At 51.9% G+C, this 16,352-nt stretch overlaps 5 protein-coding genes across 5 annotated transcripts; 1 reads left to right on the forward strand and 4 right to left on the reverse strand.

Moving 5' to 3' along the window:
* Positions 1 to 467: 467 nt before the first annotated feature.
* On the forward strand, positions 468 to 2,267 carry IAQ61_010528 (uncharacterized protein; the record flags this gene model as incomplete). The annotated part of the gene is made up of 1 exon (XM_003841869.2): positions 468 to 2,267. One exon carries the CDS (start codon positions 468 to 470, stop codon positions 2,265 to 2,267), a length of 1,800 nt encoding a protein of 599 aa, XP_003841917.2.
* Positions 2,268 to 2,533: 266 nt separating this feature from the next.
* Positions 2,534 to 3,623, reverse strand: PRF1 (peptide chain release factor 1; the record flags this gene model as incomplete). The annotated part of the gene is made up of 4 exons (XM_066098820.1): positions 3,476 to 3,623; positions 3,265 to 3,312; positions 3,137 to 3,205; positions 2,534 to 2,981 (listed from the first exon to the last, which is right to left on the reverse strand). Exons 1-4 carry the CDS (start codon positions 3,550 to 3,552, stop codon positions 2,534 to 2,536), a joined length of 642 nt encoding a protein of 213 aa, XP_065951365.1. The 5' UTR covers positions 3,553 to 3,623.
* Positions 3,624 to 4,934: 1,311 nt separating this feature from the next.
* PKS1 (polyketide synthase) lies at positions 4,935 to 12,228 on the reverse strand. Its single transcript, XM_003841871.2, has 3 exons — positions 11,722 to 12,228; positions 5,499 to 11,673; positions 4,935 to 5,439 (listed from the first exon to the last, which is right to left on the reverse strand). Exons 1-3 carry the CDS (start codon positions 11,997 to 11,999, stop codon positions 5,395 to 5,397), a joined length of 6,498 nt encoding a protein of 2,165 aa, XP_003841919.1. The 5' UTR covers positions 12,000 to 12,228; the 3' UTR covers positions 4,935 to 5,394.
* A 2,595-nt stretch (positions 12,229 to 14,823) lies between these two features.
* Positions 14,824 to 15,096, reverse strand: IAQ61_010531 (uncharacterized protein; the record flags this gene model as incomplete). The annotated part of the gene is made up of 1 exon (XM_066098821.1): positions 14,824 to 15,096. One exon carries the CDS (start codon positions 15,094 to 15,096, stop codon positions 14,824 to 14,826), a length of 273 nt encoding a protein of 90 aa, XP_065951366.1.
* A 332-nt stretch (positions 15,097 to 15,428) lies between these two features.
* IAQ61_010532 (uncharacterized protein) lies at positions 15,429 to 16,329 on the reverse strand (the record flags this gene model as incomplete). Its single annotated transcript, XM_066098822.1, has 4 exons — positions 15,429 to 15,538; positions 15,756 to 15,995; positions 16,117 to 16,156; positions 16,300 to 16,329. Coding segments are annotated over 4 exons (420 nt in total), but the record flags the coding sequence as incomplete, so codon positions are not given.
* Positions 16,330 to 16,352: the final 23 nt, after the last annotated feature.

The following is a 16,352-nucleotide window of genomic DNA, read 5'->3' on the forward strand; positions in this document are numbered from 1 at the left end:
CTTGTCGGACCGCCGCAGTGGGCGCGGGAGTGGGGGGCTGCGTGGGGGTTTTTTTTTTTTTTTTTGGGCGGGGGTGGGATTAGCCGGCCTCCGTAGCGTCTCGTCACGTTACTACGGTGGACGATTGATGACTTGGGACGGCTGGCCCACGATTGGCTTGCTCTGGTCATGACGTTCTCGACAGCCCGGCCGACTTAGCAGTTCACAGTTTACTACTGCTGTCAATCGAAGAGACGCTTTACATGACCAATCAGCACTGCACTTTACCTTTCTTGTCGTTTGATCCCTAGACTACTCTACTCTATCTACTACATACCATAGCATCCAACGTGACAAGCGAAAGGTGCCGAAATTGGAAATGCTCTTCCTCTGATTGCATCGGCTGCATCTTTTTGCCTTGCCTGTCCATCCTCACCACCATCACCCACATCGCCACTACCACTCGCGCCTTCCATCTCCGCCGCACTATGCTCACCACCAAATGTCTCTCTCGCGCCGCACTTCGAGCTCCCCACACCCCGCAGTCATGTAGGAATATTGCCAGCAAGGCATCACGGCCTCGAGTACGAACAGCAGCACACCCATATGCCCAGCGCCGACAACAGCATTTTGTCCGATCAGTCGCCACAGTCACGGTCCTCTGGGCGACAGCCAGCGCACTGCAGTGGTGCAACAACGGTGAAACGATTATACGCGAAGCCCATGCCGAGGAACCCGAAAAAGACGAGGTCCAACTCACCTTTGAAACACCCCGACGGCAGCCCACGTCGAGCGATGACAACAGAAACATCATCAGTTCACAGCACTTGCAGGTCATCAAAAGTTGGGAGAATCCAGGTGTTTATGCCTGGGGATCCAATGCTGGCAAGGCAGTTGCGCCCGACTCGGATGAAAAGTACATCAAGACTCCACGACGGATACACTGGTTCGACGGCAAGCTGCTGCGGGATATCAAGCTGGATCGCAACTTTGGCGCCGCCATTGACGAAAAGGGAGATTTACTCCAGTGGGGTCTCGCATTCTCACAAGACGTCAATGAGCCTACCAAGACACTGAGAGGGCAGAATTTGAAGTCGCTGGCCATTTCCAAAGACCGCATCATTGCGCTTAGCTCAAGCGGCCAGGTGTACTCGATACCCGTCTCGCAAACAGAACAAAATGAGGGCCCAAAACCCGAATCAAAGTCATGGATACCATTTTGGGGCGGCTCAAATCACCTCTCGTACCGCATCCGCACACCTGAGAATCTAGGCTGGAGCGAGAAGGTGACGGCCATATCCTCTGGCCTCGAGCATGCTCTCATGCTCACCTCGACCGGCCGCGTTTTCTCCTTTGCTTCCGGCTCCCAAGACTTCCCCAGCAAAGGCCAACTCGGGATCCCAGGTCTGACATGGGCAACCCGACCTCCCGGCGCATTCGATATCCCTCACGAAATCACCACACTCAAGGGCTTCCCCATCAGCAAGATCGCAACTGGCGACTACCACAGCCTCGTCTGTGACACCGCCGGCCGCGCCTTCACATTCGGTGACAACACCTCCGGGCAACTCGGCTTTCCTTTCAACGCCGAGGCCCCCTATGTCGACGCACCTTCACTCCTTCCCACACAGCGTTTCTACACCGGCGCACAAGGGAAAGTGACCAACGTCTTCGCCGGTGGAAACACGTCTTACCTCGCCACTGAATCCACAAAGCCCGACACCGGCCGCATAACAGCAGACACCTGGTCCTTTGGCTTCGGCCTCACCGGCCAACTAGGCGTAGGCCGCTGGATCCACGCTCAACCCGATCCCACCAAGATCCCCACCTTTTCCGGCCTCTTCGAATGGGACGAGGCCAAGCACACCGCCATCCCCATCCGCCTCAACACCATCTCCGTAGGCGCAACCCACGCCGCCGCCATTCTCGACAACGTCGCCAGCGTCGCCGTCTCCGGCAAATCCCGCTCCCTCACCGAAAACGACACCAACTGGGGACGCGACATTTTGTTCTGGGGCAACAACGAATACTATCAGATTGGCACCGGTAAACGCAGTAATCTGGCTACGCCCGCCTACATTCAGCCCCTCGATCAAGCGGCGGAGAATGAGCGCGCGGCTAGTGTGACTACTGCTGCTGGCGGCGTGGGGCAGAGGAGAGAAAAGGAAATGCACAGGTTTCAGATTACACCGAGGAATAGGGTCAAGGTTGGTGGGCGAACGGTGGATTTGGAACAAAAGGTGGAATGTGGGAGGGGATGTACGGCTGTTTATTCTGCTGCTGTATGAAGGGCTGTATGCAGGGAGTATAAAAGGAGATGTTGATTTTAACGTACTCGCATTCTTGTAGTTTAGTTTACTTTTTTTTGGAGACTCTTAGAACAGGCGTCGGAGTGGACATGATGACGGGAAAATGTATGTACTATTAGAGCAGCCGGTGAGGATCTTGTCATGCTGTAGTCTACTTCTCATCTCGACAACATCACGCATTCGACTCAACAGGGGCCGATGCAAAGAAATCGAAGTCAAGATCAACCCCCCCCCCCCACCCTTCCCTACTCCCTTCCACCCTTCCCCTCCCCCTCCTCCCTCTCCTTCCTCCTCATCGCAACATCCCAATTATACACCCGCGCAAACGCAACCTCCAACGTCGTAATCTGCTCGCGCAAAAACTCCAAATCCTCCTCACAAGTGCGCAAGCTCTCGCGCGCCGTCTGCAGCTTGCCCTCGAGCAGCACCGTTGCCTCGGGGATCGGGTAGGCGAGCATGACGTTTGCGCCGAGCCAGAGGTAGACTTCTGAGGTGGGGGGGATTGAGGCGCGAGCGTAGAGTGTGTCGTTTAGTTCAAAGGTTGTTTCGAGGGGGGGTGGGGGGGAGGTGGAGGTGGTGGGGGAGTGGAGGGCGAGGAAGCGAACGGTTTCGAGGGTTTTGAGGATGTCGGGGATTTTGGTGCGGAGGCCGGTGGCGCGGCGTTGGGTGTTTTGTTGCATGAATTGGTATTTTCTGTGGAGTGTTAGTTGGAGGTGGATTGGATCATGTTGTTTTTCGAGATGTTGGAGGTGGATTGGATTAGGTTTGTTTTCGAGAGCATGCTGGGGAGGGATTGGAGTGGGTAGAGGGTATGCCGTATGTAATAGTAGGAATATAAAGCAACTTACGATATCATCTCCTTGAAACTATTCACCGTGGCGTCGACTTGAGAGCGGTCGCTAACATAGTCCTCGACTCTAGCTTCGAATCAGCAAGAGTGGTGCTGGGTACACACAGTCTTTCGCAAACCACATACCTATCCACAAAGGGCGCATAGGGTATGCCCCGAGCATTTGTAGGCGCGCTGTTGGCATTGTTAGCAATTGGGTAAACATACATTGGCGTGCTCTCTTCATGGTGACTTTGGGAGTTCGTTGGTCTGCGCACAAGGCTCAAAGGATTGAAGAACGAACAACGCGTGTGGTCGACGCGTCAAAACAATCAACGTATACAGCAAAACAACATACCTCTCTGGTTTGGCGACGGTTGCCATTGTGAGCCCGCGATCCAATTTTGGGTATTCGTGGTACTGCCTCCCCCGCATTCTGATATTCCGAGCTTGAATCTCAGAGCAGCTTATCGATAGTGGAATACAGCTAGACTCAATTCACACTAGCGCCGTCAGCCCTTGACCACGTTGTGGCGTTGCTCGTGGCGCAGTGTTTCACCCAGCCAAGCCACCGGAATCAAAACGCATGATTTGACCACATCGCATCCGCGCACCCTTGCGACGAATGAATATCGATCTCCGTCCCGCGGATCTCGATATCCCATGGATTACCCCATGTAAGCTAACATCGTACTCTACACCTTACTGCATCAAAGATCGATGTGCATGCATTGTCTGTCCTGCGGTGCTGAAAACCTCCCAACGATTGATGACTTTTTGAGAAATTCGGGGAGGAAGCGAAGCATCTAGACTCGAAAGCAATCGCTTTCCAAAACTGCATTCTCTTCCCCTCGCACCCCTCCCATCTCACTCGCTAAGCAATGCAAGCATCCAAGCTGGCAATCCTCGTAGCAGTGAGACCGAGGGACGCGGAGGTAAGCGCTACAGAACGCCGGAGGGTTCGGAGGACACGGCTTCCCAATGCTGTACCAAGCCAGCATATACGTTTTTCTTTATACGGGGGAAAAGGATTAAGCTAGTGCAAGTGCAAGTGCAAGTGCAACAGTGGCTTTTGCTACAATCTATGCATAGGTTAAGAAGCCTCACGTCTGAGACCAGCGTGCTGACCATGCGTCCCCTTTGCTGCACGGCTACATCGCTGCTGCGCAAAGGCAAAGCGAACGCGAAACTCCAGGGCTCAAAACCTCGCACTGAATGCGAACTACCAGTGCCCCATGTCAGCGTAGCATTCGCCTGCGTGAGCTACATGTATACTGGATATTCATACGCCTCAACTACCTACCCTTTATTCGTTCGGAGAGATATGCCTAGTCTTAAGACAAAGCATCAACCAAGGGCACAAGCGGCGGCTGTATCCACGTTCCTCTGCTCGAACGTCCCTTTGCCTCTTCTTAGCTTGTACTATCTATATCTACTCTAGATACGCCTCGGGACTCCTCAGTCTATTCTCCGATGAAGTATCGCAGGCTAGATATCATCTATGCTAATGCAATGGGCATGTATTACCATCTCGTAGGTGACTTCAGGCCGGCCGCTTCTATTTCTAGCCCCCAACCCTGGAGGGTCTGGGCGAAGTGGTGGCTGTGCTGAGAATTTGAGTCCTCTGTTGCGGCTCTTGTTCTTCTTGGTTTTGGAAGCTGTGCCAATGGATGAGGGAGTTCTATGTGAGTCTGAAAATCGTCGCAGATGGGGAAATTGTAATTGTTACGGCATCGGGAAAGGCAGAGTTTCATCTTCAGTTGCCACTACCCAAATTTCAGAAGACAGTCTAGATAATACTAACACAACATTTCAAAGCAGCGAATACGGCAACACTGTTTCAACACTCGGAGAAAACATATTGTTAGGTTCAAAGGTTGTATTGTAAATCCAGGTAAACTAGGTGCAGCTAGCCACATAGATGACAAAAAAGGGAGAACGTGTAGTCGTTAGTGCCGAGAAAGGAATGAGGTCGTGTATGTGTGTGTATAGGTATCCGCAATGAAACAGAAGAATATAGCAAAGGAAGTGAGAGACAAAGTGTAAAAAACATGACAAACGCCCCAAGCTCCGCTAGAGTCGCCTTGCCAACCCAAACCCAACACAAGATCACAAAAAGGAAACATAGGAAGGAAAGAAAATAAGCCTCCGTGTCTGCCAAGGAAACAGTGATCAAAAGCCAAACTCCCACATTCTAGTGCTCAACTCTTGAAACAAGAAAATGTATGCAATCTGGTACATATACACAAATTTAATATATATAGTTCGATTCCGCCTCTACAATTTGAGACCCTTTTGGATGAGCTTGCCTAGTGTGGCACCCTACAATGATTTGTTAGTATCTCTGTTTCGAGTGGAGAACGAGTAAAGTCCCAACTTACATGCTCACCCTTCATCATCGTGAAGTGATTTCCCCCCATAACGGCGTACTCAAAGTTTTCCTTGGGCAACAGCTGAGCCCAGCCATTGTCTGAGAAGTCCGTTCGGTTGTTGAGCAGCCATTTCATTGGTGCTGGATCCTCGCCCTCCCCTGGTGGTGGACGGGGATCGTCTGGATTCGGACACACACCATCTGTACACCAGATGGCCAGGACAGGCGGCGCAGCCTTTGGATCCATGGGCACAGGGTCGTAATCTTTGAGGTTCTGGATTGCGGACGCAAAGTGAGGCAGCAGCCAAGGCGGGGTACCGCCAGGTTTACCCGTGCCGAGAAGACCAATCTGGTCGAAGAATATGTGGAGGCGGGCAGGGAGGGGATCGAGAGCGACTGGGCAAGGAGAATCAATGAGAACGAGGCTCTCGACCTTCTCACCGGCATTGACCATCTGCTGAGCAACTTCGTAGGCCATTACACCACCGGCAGACCAGCCGCCGAGGATGTAAGGACCCTTGGGCTGACGGCGCTTGATCTCGTTGACGTAGAGAGCAGAGGCACCTTCAACCCCACAGGTCCATTTCTCAGGACACTTCATAAACGGGCAGTTGAGTCCGTACACAGCCATGTCTGGTGAGATGTTGGGAATGGAGATGTACGAAGTAGCGCTGCCAGAGCCGTCAGGCACCAAGAAGAACTTCTTAGTGGCAATCTTGGGGTTTCCCTGGAGTAATACCGAAGTAGCGGGAGGCAGGTGAGAGACATCAATAGCCTTGGCGAGCTTTCGATTCACCTCAGCGAGCTGAGGCGACTTGGACGGAACCTTGGGTGCCACCTTTGCCGTGACTTTGACCTGCTGCTTCGGCTGAGGGCGCATACCGAGAGCAGTCTCGATGTCTTTGATAGTGACATTGACAGTGAGGAAATCAGCGGGAAGATCTCTTCCAGTCTGCTCTCGCATAGAGCCCAGGATGGTCAAGCTCATCAAGGAGTCCATGCCAATGTCGGTGAGGTCGAGATCATCAGTGATCTCAGAGACATCGACACCCATCTCCTCTGCAACGAGCTTACGAGCAATACTAGCCTCGCCCGAGACAGTTTCGCTAGAAATCTTGACATCAATGTCATTACCATCCTCACTCGGAGCAGAGCTGGCTGGGGTACTGGTAGTAGCGTGCGGGGTGGAAGCATCAGATGGCTCGTCGGTAGTGTCGGATGCCGCATCGTCAACGACAGAGACACCCCCGTCATACTGCGCAAAGTGCTTCTTCAACTCACCCACAGTGGTGCAGTCAGTAAAGAGGGAGGACGGAATGTCCATCTCGAGTTCCTCGCGGAACCTGGCAGAGATGGTAAGCGAGAGGAGAGAATCAACGCCGAGATTCTCGAAAGCAGCATCTTCGACGAGCTCGGACATGTCCACATCGATCTCCTCGGCAACAATCTTCATCACCTTGCTAGTGACCCCAGTGTTGGCTACCACCTTGACGGTCTTGGGTGCCTTGGCTGCTTTGACGACCACGCTCTTAGATAGAGACTTGGATTTGCTTGGTGCGGCTTTAATGGGAGTAACAGCTGGCTGTGCCTTGACTGGAATCGGCTTCGCAATCGCCTTGGGGACAGGACCAGTAGAAGCCTTACCCGAGGGCGGCATCATGATGTTGAGCGCGCGGCGAGGAATGTTCTGGAATTTGAGTCCCATGACCATACCAATGATGCGGTCGCCGTCCATAATGTAAACATCGCCAACACTGATATTACCGGGAGCAGGCTGCATGCGCACATATGAGCGGTACTTCTTCTCACTAGAGAGTTTTTCCGCAATCTTGATCGAGCCCCATCCGTGGGAGATGTAAACCGAGTTCTCAGAGTCAAGATGATCGGAAGCATTAACAATGAATCCCGAAAGGTGGGCAAGACTGTCGATCCAGTATGGAGAACAGAGGAATTCTCCATCTGCAGCCGTGGTCTGGAACTGAACCGAAGCTGTGGCTTCCGTCTGCTTGCCATCAAGAATGACCTCCTCCATACCGCGGTAATTATCCGCGTATGACACAAGTGCCTTGAAGAGCTTGTACGCCATGCCACGAAGTACTTTGTGGGCAGCACCAGTCTCAAGCTTTTGCTTGAGGGTATCAATTTGAGCCTGGACCATGTATTGGATGCGACTCCACTCCGTCTTCCAAGCATTGACATCCTCATACTTCACAACACCGACTGCATGCTCCACGAGAACCTTGGATCCATCCGCAGTAACAGTGCGGAACTTGATGCTGACTTGGTCGAGTTCCAAGTCTGCTGTACCTTCGATTTGCAAGTGTTGACCGCCGGCAGGAGGCGGGTATTGAGGAATCAGAGTCTTGGTGACCTCCATAGAGCAGACGTTGAGACCTGGAGTAGGCATGCCAGGGCGCAATTGCTGATACAGGTAATCGGCAACAGTCATAGCCTGATCAGCGTACAGAGATGAAGGTGTAAGGGGAGTGCCATTGACTTGATGACCGGTAATCGTGGCCTTCAATTTAGGGTCCGACAGGTCAGACTGTACAACAATAGTACCGGAATTTGCATGTAGCTCCTCGCGAATGATTCTGTGACAAGACGTAGTGGAAAGCTTGGAGGGCGCCTCCTGTACCGGGACTTCGACAGTCGAGACAACAGGAGCAGTTTCGTGAAGCTCACCCTTGGTGAGGGTCCAGTTGTTGTGGTAGTCGAGCCAGTATCGCTTGTTGTCGAAAGCATATGTCGGCAATGTGTACATTTCATGTGCGTCGTTGAAAACCCTGTGGTACTCATTGAAGTCGAAATAGACACCAGATAGGTAGAGTGTAGCGATGCTATTCGAGAGGGTCTTCCAGGGATCTTCATTGCGACGAAGACTGCCAGCGGTAACGGGAGCTCCGCCAAGGCTAGACTTAACCATTCCGCTGCAAACTGGGTGTGCACCAATCTCAACCCAAGCAGTCTTTGCATCGAACAACTTCTCCTCCTGGCCAGTGGTAAGGGCGCTCCAAAAGTCAACAGTCTCACGCGCATGGCGGGCAAGGTAATCAGGACCGATAATGCCAGCCTCACGGATGATTTGGCCAGTGAGCGGCGACATGACCGGTACTTCAGGCTTGTTGAAAATGACAGAAGCTGCGACAGCTTTGAATTTCTCCAAAATCGGATCAACCTGTGCGGAATGGAATGCGAACGGTACGGCGAGCTTGGTAGCCTTGAAGTTCTTCGCAGCAAGAGCCTCGCTGGTAGACTCCACGACCGCAGTCGTACCGCACAGGACAGTCTCCTCTGGGCCATTCATGCAGGCGACCTCAGTCATCTTGTCTCCAAGAGCGGCCTTGATGGCCTCCACACTGCCCTTGACAGCGAGCATACCGTGGGTGTTGGCCGTGCATTCTTGTTCAAGAAGTTGAGCACGACGTCCGACTAAGAGGATCATGTCACTCGCGGAAATCACGCCTGCGACGTGAATTGCAGCATATTCGCCAAGGCTGTGGCCAATAACAGCAGATGGCTTGACGCCCCAAGAGGCCCACATGCGCGCGAGAGCGACCTGTATGGCGGCCATGCCGAGCTGGACGACGACGGGTGACAGAGTAGTAACATCAGTACCTGCAAGTAGCGGCAAAATAGAAGGAAGTGAGTGGATACGGGCAAGCTTTTCCATCTCATCAATGTCGGCCCTGAATGTCTCCAATTGCTCATACAGCTTCTGGCCGAGCCCAGTGTATTGTGAGCCCTGACCAGTAAATGTGAAGGCAGTTTTTGTCGGCACCATGGGCAGCGGGCTGTAGCTGTCTTTCAACTGAGCCTGTAGAGCTTCCTTGACCTTGGACATCTCCGACACACAGATGGCGACGCGGTAATTGTGCTGAATTCGGCGCGCAGTCGTCGTATATGCCAGACTGGGAAGTGTGCTATCCGAGTTCTCATCAAGAAATTGCACCAGGTTATCGATGTTCTTCTTGAGCGAAGCAATAGATCTAGCGCTCACAGTGACAATGTGCATGCTTCGGGGATCGACACCCTTGGGTTCCTCACGAAGAGGCCCATCCTCCAATATGACAGCTGTGTTCCCACCGGCTGCGGAGAAGTTGTTCAAGAAGAGCTTACGCTTCTCTGCACCCTTGCGAGGCCATGGGACCATCTTTGTCTCGATATGAACATTGCGTTCTGACAAGTCTTTGGGAAAGGTCTTATTCATAACACCTTTGATACCAACATTGGCAGGGATCGCGTTCTTCTTCATCATCATGAGGATTTTGACGAGAGAGTTAATACCAGAGGCAGCTTCGCCATGTCCAATGTTGGCTTTGATAGCTCCCAGGTGAAGTGGCTGATCGGGACGACGCTGGCGATGACGCGGGGCAAAGGCGTTGGTGACCGAGGTCATCTCAATACCATCCCCGGCCTGGGTGCCTGTACCGTGCATCTCCACATAGCTGATATCGTGCGCATCAACACCAGCATTGGATAGGACTCTGTTGTAGAGGAATTCCTGTGCACCAGCGTGGGGGTGCGTAATGGAGACTGCCTCAGCGCTGTGATTGGTTGCGGCACCCAAGATACAGCCAAGGATGTTGTCCTTGTCCGCGATGGCGTCTTCGTAGCGCTTCAGAACGACTGAGCCGCATCCGTCACCACGGCAGTAACCGTCGGCGTCATTGTCATATGTCTTACATCCACCCGTCTTTGAAAGAAACTGGCCTTTGCTGAGCCCTGAGAAAATATCGGGATTGGTCAAGACATTGAGGCCACCAGCGCAAGCGGTGTCGCAATCTCCTGCCCACAGCGATGTACAGGCAAGTTGAATGGCAGCAAGAGAAGACGAGCAGGCAGTATCAATGCTGAAGGATGGGCCGGAGAACTTGAAATAATAATTGATGCGCCCCGGCGCAAACGCTCTCACACCACCAGTGATGAAGTACGTGTCGATGTTTTCGGCAGCATTGATCTCCCGCCAGTCGTCAGATGTTTGACCATAGAATGTACCAATACGCTGTAATTTCGTAGATGGTGTACGATTAGGGACGTAACCGGACATTTCAAGAGCTTCGTACGCCGTAGTGAGGGCAAGACGACCCATAGGATCAGTCTGTGCAGCCTCACGAGGCGACATGTTGAAGAAGCGGGGATCGAACAGACCTGGCTCCTCGATGAAGCAACCATAGGGAGTGTGACTCTTGTTCTTGCCCTTGCCGGAGGGATCACAATGGGCCTGAGCATCAAACCGATCGGCGGGCACCTCTCGATGCACATCCAAGCCTTGTGCGAGCAGATCCCAAAGCTGTTCGGGACTGGCAGCACCAGGGAAGCGACCAGACATGCCAACGATGGCGATCTTGTCGTTTTGGGTACGGCCACGGCTCCTGTCGGTCGTCGCAGTCCAGGAATTATGGTCGCGGACCGTGACAGACTTCTGGCCACCATGTTTCAGCGCTGCAGCCATACTGTTCGCAATGGCCGTGATGCCAATCGCTGTGATCGTGCACTCGGCACTGCTGGCTGCAGTCACCTGGTTCACAATCTCGCCAAGAAGATTGTCCCATCGCACCTGCTCGAGCAAGATCTCGCCCAAGGCAGTCCTGACTAATTCGAGGGTGTTGGTCGAGACTATGCATTTGCCTGTGGTAGCGGAGTGCACCAAGGCAAGAGGACGAAACTGCTGCAAATGCCTGATAGCGTCTTTGTCTAGTATGCGCTCGATGTCGGCCTGGGCATAGATCTGCGGTGCGTGATATGGCGCATAGACAGGAAGTGGTAGTCGGGAGTTGGATTTGAACGCTTCGACCTCGTCAAATAATCGTTGGGTGGTGGATGGTGGACCGCTGATGGTTATGGCCATGGTGCTAACGGCGCTAATATACGCCTGCGCTGCGGGTGGTATCCGCCGTTGTTCGTGGAACGATGCGAGAGCGTCCTTGGCAACATCCTCAGAAACACCAGTCACGGTCGACCAGCTTTGCTTGGAGTTCGGTGCTCGCTCGAGCGCGTCTCTCGCAGCCCCTGTCATGCAGCCAACCCGGAATGCGATGCGAACAGCCTCGGTCGAAAGCGGTAACAGCTCACTTAGCGATCGCGCCGATGCGACCACTGAGGCTGCAAGCAGACCAGTACAGAGACCAACCACGCGAGTGTTTGCGGGACTTGGTAGTTCTGTGGGGTTTTCTCCATAGTATCTGTTGAACGGTTAGCCGCCGTTTCCTACCGTTCTTCATGCAACCTACCCAATAAAATGCGCCAATTGAGCAATTGTCACCATACAGCTTTCCAGCTGAGGCACCTTCACACCTTGAGCAAAGTATGCTTCGACAAGATCCCATGTTGTCAGAAAGTCAGGAATCTGATCTCGTTGCGTTCGTGGAAGTTTCTGCACTTCTTCCCGAATAACAACACTGATTCGATCCAAGAATGTCGTGAGCGAGGAATTGCTCCTCAGCGTGCACGCCTTTCGAAGTAGTGCATACTGGTCGGATGTCTGGTCCCCGAAAATAAGAAGGTTCATGATGACGCGGTTATATGTGATCCAGCAAAAGGCGACCAAAGAATGGCAATGTGCAGGGCAGTGAAGCCACGCGACGGGATAGCAATGAAGCTGTAACTACCCGTAAGAGGGAGCGAGTGCGAGGGTATAGTATAGAGGAAGCCTTTGTTTGAGAAACGGCAAGTATAGTCTATGCAACTGGTTGACCCAAGGATTGAGAAGAAGAATACTGGATGGAACTAAACTTCGAACTCGGCGGTACCCCTATATGTATGTGAGCAGTGATGGACATGGGACACATAACAGTGGCCCTGGCGTGCATAGCATCATGACAAGCACACTCCTACCGGATCTGTGACAATCCATGTACTGCGGAACGATGTACTACAGCAGCATGTTGGCGTGAAAGCCATAGTGGAGCACGGGCTAATGCTGCTCCTGGCTAGTATAGCCATGGCACAAGGATCAATGGCGTGTAGTAGCCGGGCGCGCCTCCGAGTAAGATACAATGCCTATTTTCAGATGGCGCATGCTAGGCTCGTAGAATTGCAGCTGTGATATTACGCTCATGCATCACACATGAGAGTGACAATGAGACTGGGGACCTGAGTGTCGAGGACCCTGTCTCAAAATTGCCTTCATACGATCGGATCCCCTCCCCTCCCCGAGTTTGAGGAATGGCCCGTGTGCTTTCCTGTCACTTACAGCGTTACCCTGCATATTTCGTACTAGATTGATGCAAGCAAAATGTAGATATGATGAAGTCGCTTAGCATCCTTAGGGACTTTGAGATATCTTTCTCGCTTGTGGATGTGATGATGTCCAAGGCAAGGGAGTAGGATCCTTGCGCCTACATCCAGGAGATATGCGTCGAAAGCAATCTACCATTTCTCGTCCAGTCCGTAGCTAAAAACTATAGCAGTTTCAATCACCTAGCAGCCAGTGGTCCTCGGACCAGCGTGAGCTACTGACACGCCAAGATTCTGCAAGCTGATAACACCAGCTCTCGCTGGCCTCACTAAGCGTGGCAACCTCATGGAGCAGACATACTGGTTCCACCGCATTCATGGCGTTACCCAGATACCAGGAGACCCCTCTGAGTCTCACAAAGGCGAACATGTACCGATTGCTCGACTGGGATGAGGCAAGGCTCCTGGTTCGAGATGGAGGCGCAAGATCCTCTCAAACTGTTCTGGAATTAACCAAGCACCGGTGATTTGGGACAGCTGAGGTAAGATGGCAGAGGCAGGCTGTGCATTTCCATGTCAGGTTGAGTTGTGTCTAGTCTTCATTTGATGCGTGGCATGAGCAGGCGAGTTTGGGATAGGCATGGTATTGACAGCTGTCTCGCGGCCGATGGTCGAATCTGAAGCTTGAGCTGAAGATGGTCAATCCGAGAATCGGGTTGGCGTATGGAAAGCTAGAACGTCTTCTGTCTGTATACCGTATCGACGTGCTATTTTATCCGGGATCCCCCAAAGCCGAAGCTATCGACACTTCTCCCGACGTATAAGAAGAGCTGTCAACGCGACATCGCTAATTCTCCTCAGCAGGTATCGATTGAACTGGGGTAAATGGTGCTCGCGTGTGTGTCGGGGGCTCTGAGCCACTGGCAAGGCAGCAATCCATCATACCTACCCGGCGTCCCGCTGCACCCTCAAGCGGCTGGTGGTGGTAGGTGATGTCTGTTGGACGCGGTTGCCAAGATCTCACTGCATCCGCTCCGTATCATCTACTCTTGTCTTTGAATGATCATCCTATGGGACCGCGTAACAGACCTTCAGTCAAAGGTTGCTGAGAAATGCTTCTGATAGCATAATCGATGATGTGAGGAAGTTGCGGCTGGAACAACTGCGGCCCCGCACCTCCGAAAATGATCGACGCTTATGTCAGCGGGGTATTTCACCGCCACAGTTCAGCGCAAACCATCATTTGGCAGTGGCACCATTCTAACGAATTTAAGGTTGTTGATATCTATCAGTAGGGCGAGAAGACGTTTTTCTCTCTCTCTTACAATAAGCTTTGAGGATGTTTCGCCCCAATATATGCAAAACTATGGTAAGCTGGACAACTCCGCAACGTTAGCCCCCCCATAGAATTCAACAATTAATCTTATCTTCTATCATGTACATGAACGGTATCAAAGACCAAGATGACACTAATGATCGGTACAGTACTCGCTCTGTGACGAGCTACGTCTTACGCGGGTACGTGGTTCCTTGAGAATATCATCATGATGAATGTGGAGGGTTCCAATCTAAGCATCCTCACACGAATGCTCCCTTCTAAGGGGGGGGGAGAGATTTTGGCTTTCATGAGTAAAATCCGGGAAAAAGTTGGTCTCTGCAACTTATGCTACAAGTGAAATCCTGGGGTCCTTGCAGATTGGAACCACCGTTTGAGGAGATCAATTGCATCTCTTTTGTCTCAGTCTGAACCAGCCGCTAATCGACATGCTCCAAGATGGGATACTGCTAGTAAGTCCATATGGAAGAAATTCTTGAACCCGAATTAATCCAGTATGAGAAGCTAGGCGGCTGGGTTAAAATTTGAGTCACATTTTCGCACTGAAAGTTCTGACCTCGCTTCATTCCCGTTCCGCCTGTTGGTCTTACGTACTCCCATCGGGGAAAATTTTTCAGGAAGTATTGAGAGTCCTTTGCGATTAGACCGGATAATTCAGTAACGCTACAATGCTGTATGTGTCTTACCATCGTAACTCAAAGCGAAGTCGTTTTGTATTCTGACATTACGGTTGAAGACTGCTTACCAAGCAAACGACGATATCAATAAGAACGATAGGCCGTAGGGAAATGCTACTTAATTATGCGAATGTAGATTTTTGTCAGTCTTCTCTGCGTAGATGCACCAGCAGATACAGTGTCCTCCACACAAGGTTGGCTGCAGTGTCGGCCCTGAAGCGTTCAACAACGAAGCCTGTCAATCGTTCGACAGGTGAGAGCCAAAACAGCACACGCACACTACGGCTCCCCAGCATGTAGGTGGCTTGTATACCCGAAGCCTGGGCTCGTGCACGAGTCAAGCTGTCAAGTCCAGTGCCGATGCGAACGCTGTACATGAACACTTTGACCCAAAACCATGGCTGGCGTCTGGTCATGCCCAAGCGAGAGAAGGATCTTGATTTCCGAATATGCGGCCTTGAAATGCACTGGAATCTGACTATGGGGATGCTTGTCTAGTCCGCTGGGATCATGGTGGAATGTGGCAGACGGGCCAGGAGTACCCGGGACCCTGCAATGAACTACAGTGTGTTCACCCATCCACCCGCAGACTATTGACGCGAGACATTCACTTGCAAGCTGAGAAGTAGCCTACGATAGTTGTCGAGTTCATTTGCACTCCCATTCGTCGGGAACCTTTACCAGACCACGATCTTGAAGTGGGGATGGGTGTCTCTTGGATCTTGCATGAGGTGGGTCGCATGCATCATCACATCTTGATGCTGAGCTTCTGTTGCATTGACCGGGAAGATTTATCCGCCATCCTGGAGGTTCTCATGGACTGTATCTCCGTGTAACCGAAAGACTCGGTCTTATTGACTGGAGCATGGTATAGCATAGCATGGGATTTGGCGTAGCAGTCTTTGGTAGATCGATCTGGTCACAACACAGGCCGATTTCAAGATTAGGTTGCAGAACTCGCTTGTGTTGAGATCTTGTACTCTTACTCTTTTGGTAAGACGCGGCCGAAATTGCGCTTTCACCAGACGAATCAGGAAGTGTGAAAGAGAAGTTGTAATTCAGATGTCATACTAACATCCAGTGATTACCTTCAAATGGCTGAATACCCTTGCAATGGGCCCACGTGCGAAAGCGGAAGGATTTGAGGATGTTCTCTCGAGAGCTGATTTGATGTGAAGTTGGACAGTGATCATGTTTGGACAAGGTACCATGGAGGGATCTTTTGATTGATTCTGCCTACACTCAGTTGCAATGCGTGCATCAGGCATTCGATGCCGCGAGTAGATTTTGAAGAGACGGGCAATTCCACGCAGGACTCTTTTTTGGTTGAGATATGTAAACAGACAGTGTCACACTGACAAGGCGATGGGATCGGAAGCGTCCATTCGTGGGTGGGTCCTGACTCCTGACGGTACTTTCGTGGCACGCTAATTCACTTAGCTTCAGCGGCAATCGCCCCGAGCCGTTGGACACTAACTAAATAGCATATAGATCCGGCCTGTGTGCAAGGCTGTTTCTTGGAGATGCCCAAGAGTCTTGGAAAGTTGGAGCAATTGAGTCCTGACTCGCAAGAAGGCGTCCAACGCTGTGTTCTAACGGTAAAACAGACGTAAGCTTACCGATTTCCATGTCGAGTAGCCGAGAGCCGTCCCTGGCCATTACTTAAGTTTCA

This window comes from Plenodomus lingam, assembly GCF_022343315.1.
Source record: "Plenodomus lingam strain CAN1 chromosome Unknown contig_8, whole genome shotgun sequence".
NCBI lineage: Eukaryota > Fungi > Ascomycota > Dothideomycetes > Pleosporales > Leptosphaeriaceae > Plenodomus > Plenodomus lingam.